General features: G+C 34.9%; 1 protein-coding gene across 1 annotated transcript; it reads right to left on the reverse strand.

Moving 5' to 3' along the window:
* Positions 1–3158: 3158 nt before the first annotated feature.
* LOC105233544 (acetylcholine receptor subunit beta-type lev-1) lies at positions 3159–10744 on the reverse strand. Its single transcript, XM_049446366.1, has 4 exons — positions 10532–10744; positions 7348–7553; positions 6627–7254; positions 3159–3644 (listed from the first exon to the last, which is right to left on the reverse strand). Exons 1-4 carry the CDS (start codon positions 10584–10586, stop codon positions 3244–3246), a joined length of 1290 nt encoding a protein of 429 aa, XP_049302323.1. The 5' UTR covers positions 10587–10744; the 3' UTR covers positions 3159–3243.
* Between the last annotated feature and the right edge of the window lie 1204 nt (positions 10745–11948).

The following is an 11948-nucleotide window of genomic DNA, read 5'->3' on the forward strand; positions in this document are numbered from 1 at the left end:
GGTATTTGAGCTGAGGTATCCCTTGTGGAAAAATTGTCGTGATCGGACTATAACTTTTCAAGGTCCCTGATATCGAACACGAAGAACTCAGTGCCTAACCTAACCTAACCTAACCTAACCTAATTTTTCACCGAAAATATCGGTAAATCTCTCACAATTTATTTCTAATTAATTTTACAGCAAAATAAAAAAATATGTAAATGGCGGATAATGAAATCTCGATTATCACTTTATCATGCGAGAGTATAAAATGTTCGGTGACACCCGAACTTAGCCCTTCCTTACTTGTTTTTGAAATATTTTTAAAAAACTAAAACTGTCAGCTGTCGATTGGTTGTTTTAGGGTTGCCAACACTACATAAATGGCGGCGAATTCAAACATTGTGTTAATTTTGGGACACCCGGTATAAAATTCCAAACTTGCATTCATTTTGGGACATTCTTTATGTACGAGGTATGTTCAAAATGATGCCAGAGCCTCTTGCAGTCATCGAAGCGCTTCTTAAACTCGTTTTTTGGGAAATCCTTTAGCTATTTCCATGATGCGTTTTTAATGTCATCTATGCTTCTAAAGCGATGAACATTTAATTCTCTTTATTTTTGGAAACAGGAAAATAGGAAAGCGGCCTGAAGTCATGTTGGCCCATTAGAGAGCCTGGTGCATCGTTAAATCATTGTTTTTGGCTTAGGATTTTAGAAACAAATTCTTTGATATATTTCTTTCATACACCAATCTCATAAAAACACGTCTAACCTTAGCGGCTGCTGCTGCATTCAAAATAAGCAATTAAGGGGTTAGATGGGCTTACGGGTTTTAAAAAAATTTATGTTTTGTTTATCTTATTAAGTTCTACAACACCTCTAGAATATTGTCCTAAATTTTCAAGTTGATCCGAGAAATTGTTTCGGTAATACAATCTTGAGAACTTGTGCGCTCGAGACTTGTTAGGCTAACTGCGTCGTCTTTAAACCCGAAGCTGGGTTTTTAATTTTAAAATTGCCGTTATTTTTTGAACACACCTCCTACCCTAAAACAATATCAAATTAACAATAACTTGTTTTTGACTTTATGTTTTTATTTGTTTAATTTGTTAGTTAATTATGTCAGTGACGTTAAAGTTAGTTTTTTTTAATGTTAAAATAAATTAAATATAATTTAGTTTCAGTTATATACAAAGTAATATAATTTATAGTTAAGAACACATTTATTTGTTATATATTGAAAATATGTTACATCGGAAATCAAATTTTAAAATATATGCTAAATACGTCCAAAATGTTAAAAGTGTCAGACTTTATTTTTCAACATTGCTCTGCAAGTCAAAGCAGTTGTTCTATAGTAAAAAAAAACGATGAAACATGGCTCCATCATTTCATACTGGAGTCCAGTCGACAGTCAGCCGAGCGGACTCCACGTGATGAACCAACTCCAAAGCATGGAAAGACACAAAAGTCGACTGGCAAGGTTATGTCATCAGTAATTTGGGATGGATGTCGTTTAATATTCATCCACTATCTCCAAAAGGAAGAACCATTAACAGCAATTATTGCATTGCGTTATTGGAGGATTGGAAGGACGAAATTGCGTTAAAGAAAAATTGCTGTTTCATCAAGATAACGCACCGTGTAACAAATCAATGAATACGCTGCAATAATTCCATGAATGTGGTTTCGAATTGCTTCCGCATTCACCGTATTCTCCAGATCTGGCTCCCAAGGAGTATTTCCAGTTCGCAGAACTCAAAAGAATGTCCACTGGAAATAAATTTAGCAACAATTAAGAGGTAATCGCAGAACCTGAGGCTTAAGGCAAATGTATTTTGAAAATGGTATGAAACAATTTTTTGACCGCTATAATCGTTGTATCGCCTTCAAAAACAACTATATTGAATAATAAAATCGCATTTTATGAAAATAAAGTTTTTTCTATGTTAGCCTACGAACTTTTCCGCCCACTTGTTATTAAGTTTTCGTAGTAGCGACTTGTTGGGTAATTAATGAAAAATATTTTTAAAACCATTGGAGCTTTGAATCAATCATATACTAGTCTGTATGTCTTCTTCTTAATTGGCGTAGACACCGCTTACGCGATTATAGCCGAGTTAACAACAGCGCGTCAGTCGTTTCTTTTTTTCGCTATGTGGCGCCAATTGGATATTCCAAGCGTAGCCAGGTTCTTCTCTACTTGGTCCTTCCAACGGAGTGGAGGTCTTCCTCTGCATCCCCGGATACTGAATCGAAAACCTTCAAAGATGAAGTGTTCTTTTCCATCCGGACAACATGATCTAGCCAGCGCAGCCGCTGTCTCTTAATTCGATGAACTATGTCAATGGCGTCGTATATCTGATACAGCTCATCATTCCATCCATCCGTTGCCAATATGGTCCATAAATCTTCCGCAGAACCTTTCTCTTGAAAATTCGTAAAGCCGGTTCATCAGATGTTGTCATCATTCATGCCTCTGCACAATATAGCAGGACGGTGATGAAGAGTGACTTGGTATTTGTTTGTCGAGAGATGAGTTTACTTCTCAATTGCGTACTCAGTCCGAAGTAGCACCTGGATTTCGAGGATGAGGTTGTTGTTTGTGTTAATGTTGGTTCCAAGAAAGATTTTAATTTCCATCTTATTCTTTCAGAATTCACTTTGCACGAAGAGTGCCACCTTATAGCTAAAAATAACTGAAATCGAACGAAAACTGTTTCAGACCCTAGGTCCTGAATGTGTGGACCCAGTGCATATAATTTAAATTCAGAGAAAATCCTCTCCTGATGTTGACATCTCTGTGTGTAACAAATCGGTTGAATCGGGTCAACACTTCCCTTAATCCTATATCCCTAATATTATATAAAGATTTTTGAACTTCGGGGTGACTTTGTACCGCATGTGTTTTTCTTATAACAGTGTATATTTGAGCTTAGAATAAATAAAATCGGGAAAAACTCCTTAATTGTTTTTAATTTTTATTAATATGTATAAAATTATAATTTTGAACTTTTAATCCGATATTTGGGATTCAAAATTTAGTTTTAATTTTTTAATTCGATTTCGAACTAGAAATTTAAAATCTAGAAATAATGCGATTTGAGCCAACTAATACTTTCAGAGTTTAACATCCGTTGTTTTTATTGTTATTTACTTTTATTCAAAACAATATGTATGTACATATATATCATTGTGTATGTTTTCAAATAGGTATTTGATAATAATCATAGAAACATAATTTACTAAAGCCAATTTAACTTAGACAGCATATAAAATAGACAAAACTATGAATGTAAGGCTATAACATAGGAAGGCAATACGATCAATGGCTGTGGCCAATAAAATCCACTCAAATTGAATGAAACGATTAGCAGAGGACGAGGTGGATGCGTGCATGGCCGCTGCATCGGTTATGCCGTCAGGATTCTCGTATTGATGCTCGACCAACTCTTTGGTGCCGTTATTCATGCTAACGGTGTGCGGTTCCGCTTCCAATGTGAAGTTTTCTAGCAGAAGAATCTTGCTTAGCGGTCCGTTGAGTATGGTCTTGACAAACTCAGGTAAGTGCCGTTTATGCTTCGCCGTTGAGAGATACAATACACACACGGCAATTATCGTTGAGATGCTGAGCAACAACAAGCTACAGCTGTAAAACAGTACTGAAAGTAAGAAAAGGAGAATATATAATATAATAAATCTTTTAATTCAAACCTTAACAAATAAATTGTTGTGGAACCGATAATCCCAGAGCTAAAATATTTCTACTCAATTTTATTAATATAGCACTCAAATCGACAGTTATCGTCGCCTTAAAGTGTAAGAAAAATAATTATATTATATTTGGTATATGAGTTGACTCATGGCAACAATTTGTAGAATATATGAGAGAATACGATCTCCTAAATTTGTTGAGATACCTCACGTATTAATATCAAATTTGATTCAGACTGGTTCAATTAAACTACACGCAGAAATCGAGTCGATAAAAACTTTTTTCCTATATTAGTACACCATTTTTTTATTTTCGTGTGAAGAATTATCTCAATATATCAAATAGTGGGTATTTGTATACGACACGAATAGTTTGTCTGGCGATTTTGGGAAAAGACAAACTAAATGGAAATTACAGGTAGAGAGTCATTGGGTTTGCTCGCTTCTGTTCTGGAAATTTCGATGTGAAAAATGCACCTCGCTCTAGTTGACCTATCGTTGAAAAAGTCGATGAAATTATGGAAACGATTGAGCAGGATCATCACTTAAGCAGCCATGACATCGCTAAGGAACTTAATATTCATTACACCGGTCAACACGATTTTTGGGTCTGACATCTACATGTTAAATTTGAGTTTCTCCTATGACAAAAATAAGGGGAAAATTTTTTTTTCCGGTTAAAGTTTGCTTTCGTAGAAATTAGAGCAATTTTTCGATTTTTAAGCATGAAATGACTGATTTTTATATAATATTTTTTCTACAATTTCACTATAGATTATAATTAGAAAACGTTTTTTTAGATACAAGAGTCGATTTTAGTCAAGATGTGTCATAAACAATAATATATATGTAAAATAACAAGAAATTATTGTCTAAAAGTGAATATTTTTTGTATTTCTTTTATGCTCATATGAGTATATACTTAATATACTTATCGATGTAGATCAGCCCAAAGCAAACTTTAAGAGCTAAAAATTAATATTTAAGTGTTTTTCAATGTCTAGAATCAGAATCCAAGCATGAGAACAGAAACCCATAAAAAAATTTTGTTTTTGTTGACCGGTGTTATCAAACGGATTTGAATCATTTAAAAAAGGCTGGCTACAAAAAGAAGCCCGATGTTTGGGTACCATATGAATTGTCTGTGAAAAATTTAATGGACCGAATTAACATCTGTGATTCTTTGCTGAAACGAAATGAAATTGAACCATTTCTGAAGTAAATGGTAACAGAAGACGACAGTGGATCAAATAAGACAATAATGTGCGAAAAAGATCATGGTCTAAGCGTGGTGAAGCTCAACAAATGGTTGCAAAGCCAGGATGGACGCCACGAAAGGTTATGCTGAGTGTTTGGTGGGATTGGAAAGGAACCATCTTCTATGAACTGCTCCAACCTGGTCGAACGATTGATTTTACATTTTACTGTCAACAACTAATGAGATTGAAGCAAGCAAACGAAAAAAACTGACAGAACTGATGAACAGAAAGGGCTATGTCTTCCATCAGGACAACGCTAGACCACATACATCTTTGATGACTCGGCAAAAACTGGGAGAGCTTGGCGGGGAAGTTTTAATGCATCCACCATATAGCCCTGATTTTGCGCCATCGGACTGCCATATGTTTCGGCCAATGCAGAACTCCCTTAATGGAGTAAAGTTGGCTTCAAGAGAAGCCTAATTATCGCTGTTTTTTTCCGAGAAACCAGAAAAGTTTTACACTAATGGAATAATGTCTCCAGCGGAAAAATGGCAAAAAGTGGTCGACCAAAATGGTACATATGTATAATATTTGATTCATTAAAGTTCATTATAAATATAAACAAAATAAAAGTTTGATTAGAAATACGAAAAGACTTTTTCGACTAGTCTATATCTACATGTGCTATGATGAATATTATCCAAATAAGAAAAAACGTTCATAGGATCAAGTTTTCCCTACAAGAACTTGATTTTGATTGACACTATGTACTTAGTGGTATGATATCGGCGGTTCCGAAAAATGAGCAACCTCTCAGGGGAAAAATATATACAGACAGACGGACATGGCTATATCAACTTAGCGCGGCTATCAAAATCAACTGGTGATCAACACGTCAATAAAATAAAAGAATTGGTGCTTGAGAATCGACGATTAACAGTCTAGCATCATTGGAATATCAGAAGGAGCCGTGAAAGTCATTTTGAAAGATCATATGGGCCTAAGAAAAGTGAAAGCACGAGTGGTTCCAAAATCTCTCAGTGTCTCGTTAACATATGTGAAACAATGCTTTCCGACTATCAGGATGCCATGAAACGTATTATTACTGACGAAGAGTATTGGATCTATGCTCACGACCCAGAAATATACGATCAATCGGCCAAATATCGTGGCAAAGGTGAGTCGAAGCCTAAAAAACCACGTTAAAGTAGGTCAAAAATCCAGGTTAGTTGACAATTTTCTTTTTTTATCTAGATGTGGTGCACTGGGAATGTCTTTCGACCGGCCAAATCGCCCTTGCCTTGCTTTTTTCAACAGAAATACTATTTGGATATTTGTCGTTCGCGCGGAGCTATTCATAAAAAGATGCCGGAATTATGGGCAGACAACTCTTGGTTTTAGCACCACGATAAAGCACTGTCACAATCTGCATTTATTCTTCATGGGGTTTTCGCCATATTTTCAACCAATTTTCGTGCAGCAACCAACGTATTTGTTTGATTTAGCTCCGCGCGACTTCTGACTATTCAACCAACTCAAACGACCGCTCCCGAGAAATCTTTTTGAGTCAATTGAAGACATTTCGATGTTGGGAAAAAACGTTGGCATCAATGAATTTGGGACATAGGCATTACTTTGACAGAGACGAACCAGACTTTCAAGAATACATTGAGAATTGTGAACAAATTCTTACAATTTTTTTGCTCATAGTAGCATGTTAATACAAACCTACAAGTGGTGTATTTTCGGCCAAAATCGGCAGTAGTTGCGCGAAATACATGAGAAAGGCAGCTATGAGTACAATCAGCACACCGTTCAATAGTATTTTTTCACCCATTTGCGGGGGCAGCCAAAACGAGGAAAGCGCCAGTAATATTATGCAGGAAGCTGGCGTAAAGATAACCGCTGTATACATTGACGAACGACGCTTTAGATTAAATCTGAACTCAATGTAATTATAATAATCCTGTTTTCGATAAGATGTGGCGCCTTCAACGATTTCCCACTGTGTAGATTGTACTAGGTCACTGTAGTCTAAGCTCTCTTTCAAATCCAGATAACGTGCATCGATGTACGTGAGCGCCAATGAGCCGACCTTCACTTTGCACACTTGCGTATCGTAGGGCCAATTGCGGAAATTCAAACTACAGTATGCGGTATATACGGCTGGTGGTACCCATAAGAAGCTGCCATCGTTCGACAATAATATTTGTGTATCACCCAAGTAGTCACTCTTGTCGCCAGCGCTATTAAAGAGTGTTAAATCTGGTTTCCATACTTCTTTCGGTTTTAAATGGATTTGCGTTATATTGTCATAATCGGCACTGTTCCACGAACGTTTTTCATCCATCCATCTCTGCAAAGGTTTTTAATGAATATTTACAATAGATTAATGGAAAATTGTTCAAAAATAGTTTAGCAGTATAATTTGAGGTGTTTTTTCACTTACAATCTTTAACCAAGAGTGCAAAATCATTTTCCCATTTATCTCATCAATATCGACGTAGTTGACCGACATACCCAATGTGATATTGGTCGGTATACCGTGATATGAGGGATGTACGTTCTTATCATAGTTGATAAATAACTGTAGATGCAACCGATCCAAGGTGGTTATGTTCCAAGATTTAGTACCATTGGCAACGATATCTTGTGCTGCATTGAAAAATAAAACCCACTATAGTGATGTTCCAAAAAGTAAGGTTAAGACACCATACAATTTTCGAGCATTAAATTTTTTTTGTATGGAGTGTTTTTCGAGATATATGTACATACATATTGAGGTTTGCTAATTAAGTTTGGAAAAACAAGAGCGGGATTATCAGATAGGGGCGGATCCACGAGGGGACGCGGAGAGTTAAAAAAAAAGTTAAAAGTTATACGTTATATCCATCATATGTGACGAAATTCTACTCTGGATTCGCCCCTATTATCAGATGAGTACTTATTTCTTCTGATTTCCATCATATTTGAAGCAATTCCGACTTTATGAAAATTTTCAGTTTAGTCATCTAGGGCGCTCATTTCTAGTGGAAGGGGATAAGCAAGACAGATGGCGAGAAAGTTCTCTTATGATTCTATCTGGGCTATAAGGACTTATTCGTTATTTAAAGGTTAGGTTAAAATGCATTGTGACAGAAAAGCATCCGGGAATTGTAATTAAGTTCTCCGGGTAAATAATATTAAAAAAAATATTTACTAAGTTGATAGGACTGTCCTTAATTATAATACTATGTAAAATATGAGCGCGATCTGTCAGTCATCTGTCAGTTCTAAAAACATAGTTTTGAGAAAACGCGTTTAAAGTTTCACACTAGCGCTTTGAAGTGCCCGAGCTCTCTTTGTTATTTGTCGAATAATTTAAAAACTAATTGTCGGATCAACATGAAATTCTCAGAGAATATTTTTAAGATATTACACTTAACGAAAATGCAAAAAAAAATTCATTTTTTGAAAATTCTGACTATCCTTAACCCCTTAAGTCGGTCCACCTCAGTAGTGCGTTGCGATTTTTATAATGGATAAATATATCGAACAAAGCATTTGTCTCAAATTTTGTATTTCTAACCAAATTTCGAGTGCGAAATCGTAGTGAATGTTGGAAAAAGCTTTCGGTGATTCAGTTTTATCAAAACCACAAGCCCACAAGTTGTACAAAGCCTACAAAAACGGCCAAGAGATCCTTCAAAACAAGGTTTGTTCTGGACGACCTTCGATCTTTTCAACTGATGAAAATATTAAAAAGTGAAAGTGAAAATCGTCAGGCAAGTGTTAAAGAGATGGCAAGAGAGCTCGACATCTCTCACGAGTTCGTTCGAATGATTTTGGTGAATATTTTTGGTATGAAACGTGTTCTTGCTCGACTAGTCTCGATAAAGCAAAATTTTTTTTTTAAAAGAATACCGTAAACAGATCTCTTTGGCCATGTTTAGTCGTGCGAATTCCAATACCACATTCGTGGAGAGCATTATAACTGCCGATGAGACATGGCTTTATGAGTTTGTCATGCGAACAAGTCATTAATCATAGGAATGGTGGCAAAAAACGAGCCAAAACCAAAAAAAAAAAAAATATAACACGACAAAGTCGCTCAAAAATGAAGGCGATGCTAATTGTTTTTCTTGATATCCGTGGTTTAGTGAATAATGAATTTGATCCGGAGGGACTGAGGGTCCATAAGGAGTTCTATTTGGTCGTTTTTAGTAGTTTGCGTGAGAACATCCATCGAAAACAGTCGGAATTGTGGAAGAACACCACACAATGATATTGCACCGTCGCATCAAGCCACTATTGTGACCGAATTTGAAGCCAAAAAACGCAATTAATACCATCGATCAACTACCATATTCAGCAGATTTTGCTCCGTGTGATTTTTTCTTATTTCCTGAACTGAAATTGCCGCTCTGTAAAACCCGTTTTCGGTCGATCGAAGAGATAAAACAAAATTCGCTGAAGGATCTGAATTCCATCCCAAAAGGTGCGTAGGAGAAGTGTTTCGAGGACTGGAAGAATCGTTGGCAGAAGTGTATTACATCTGGGTGGGATTACTTTGAAGGCCACAAACTAATATGGTTGAATAATTAAATATTTTGCGTTTTATTTATAATTTCCAGGTACTTTTTTGTCACAATTTTTGTATATAAATCTGATCTGACCGATGTGAAAAATATTTTTTTTTATTTGTTACTCTATTTTTTAACTTAAAAATATTTTATTAATTTTTAATTTTGAATTTGGAATTAAGACTTTAATTTTCAATTTTTAGTGTTTTTAATTATAATTAAATACTTAACAATAATTTTAAAAGTCTATCAATTAAAAATTAATTTTGAGTTTCAATCCAAAATTATTTAATTCAAAAATTCGCAAGGTTTATTATTTAAAGCTTAATAGAAATGTACCGAATTTTTTTAAATTACAAAAAAAGCAAAAACGATTTGAAACTTAGAAATTTCCTATCGGGTAGTTCGGCACACCGGAACACATAAATTTTTCAGATAAAAAGTAATTTAATATTTTTTTAGTCCAAACGCGATGACTTCGGCCATTATACTTCGGTTCAAATCGTGCCGAAATATTTGTTATAATAATCAACACTAAATTGGCATTTGCAATGAGCCACCAGTATTATGCAAATTTCAAAATGTCAGAACGAAGAAGTGGAATGCTTAACACCTTCCTAGAGACAATATTTAGAAATTTGAGATTATTGGCGAAGTCCAGACCCTAAAGATATATAATTCCACATTTGGGGTGACGATATTTCCAAAGAAAGAAAAAATTGGCATTCTTTTGTATGCCTCTTCGAAGTCTGTTTTAACACCAATCAAAGAAAGATGCTCAAAATATTGACTGAAGAATGAGTAAGCGTTATTGAGACATGAAGTTCGAAGATCATTATCGAGACTTAAAGCTCCAAGCCATGCGATTAACTAATAAAATATTAAATACATAAGTATATCCATTTAAAGTGAAAAGAATTGATTAAAATCTTTCCCCTCATATTCGTCGCACATTCACTTCAAATTTGAAATCACTGTAGATACAACAATGTATGTATAAATCCCATTTCTAGTGTAGCAATTAATCAATAAACGCAGCGTGTGTGTTTTTGTAGATATCGGAATTCTTACAGTTGGCAGATTGCAACAGAAATAAGCAAATTCCAAGCGTTAACGACCGACTCATAGTCAATGGCGGATAAGCACAACGAAACTGCAGGAAGTAAGTATTTCTTTTTTTTTTTATCAAAAAATCACTTTGTATTTTCAATTAAGAGTTTGTAAATTTTTGTAGTCGTTTCTAGAAGTGTACGCGTCCGAGTTCCTCACTTAACTGAACTGCGCTGAGATTTAATACAGCATTCGGAGTCAGCTCCTTAAGATTGTGTGAGAGTATATACATATATGTATGTACATACATATATAATTCCTATAAGAATTGCATGTGATATGTGTTAATTTAGTTGGCTTTGCATTTAGTACATACCCTGTAAGGAAACGCAGACTGCTCAGCCAAATGTAGCTCAGGATTTTAAGGTGATCTGCATCAGCTGCACAAGCAAGTACCCGGAAATTGTAAATAAATCCCACATTTTTAATTATACATCAATATTTTTTGTCGCCTTCACAGTAATCGCCACCAGATGTAATACGCTATAGTCGATATAGTCGTTTCATACCCGAAATACCCACCAAAATCATCGGAACGGACTCGCGAGAGATATCGAGTTCTCTCTCTCTCTCTAACACTTACCTGATGATTTTCATACAGCATATTCTTCAGTTTTTTTTAATATTTTCATCAGTTGAAGAGGTCGAAGGTCGTTCAGATGTGCGATAAGTTCGTGATGAGTCTGCGGTTAGTCGAAAAATAACAGGTTATTTATGGAACTTTTTATGTGGAACCAACTATTATTTTTTGCTTCAGCATGTTTTGTGGAGCGACTAATTGTACCCTTTTGTACCCGAAAGCCCATTCTTACAATTGGTTTGATAAGCGCTTCATAACGTTACTACATCCGTACCAATTCTAAACTAGTAGTGCACTTTCCTGCAGGGTGCATATTGTTTTCGATCTTAATGTACATATACAATTAAAGTATTAAAATCATGTGAGTGCATTTTGTTTCTGTATTTGTATAAATTCACTTAATAATACTAAGGGTGCAACAAAAGAAACGATTTTCATACTTATTAAATTAAAAAAATTAAATTAAATTTATTTTTAGACAAATTTTAATTTTCTCAACAATATGAGTTAGGCAAATAATAATGCTTAATATTTTCTAAGATTTTATTCAAAGATTTTTCAAAAATTTGGTTAGAAATCAATATAAAAAGCCATATTTAAACTTGAGATTCACTTTATAGTTAAAATTGAAAATTTAAATGGAATAGCAAAAAAACGGATCAAGAAATCGTTAGTCCTTTATATAGTGACTAGACAGAGCGTTTTTATAACAGGTGATCCATTTCGAGTTTGCCTACATTTTTAAAGAACAAACACAGAAACTTCACATTTAATGGGTAATGTTTATTATCATTCGAA

The sequence above is a fragment of the Bactrocera dorsalis genome, chromosome 1 (assembly GCF_023373825.1).
Source record: "Bactrocera dorsalis isolate Fly_Bdor chromosome 1, ASM2337382v1, whole genome shotgun sequence".
Classification (NCBI taxonomy): domain Eukaryota; kingdom Metazoa; phylum Arthropoda; class Insecta; order Diptera; family Tephritidae; genus Bactrocera; species Bactrocera dorsalis.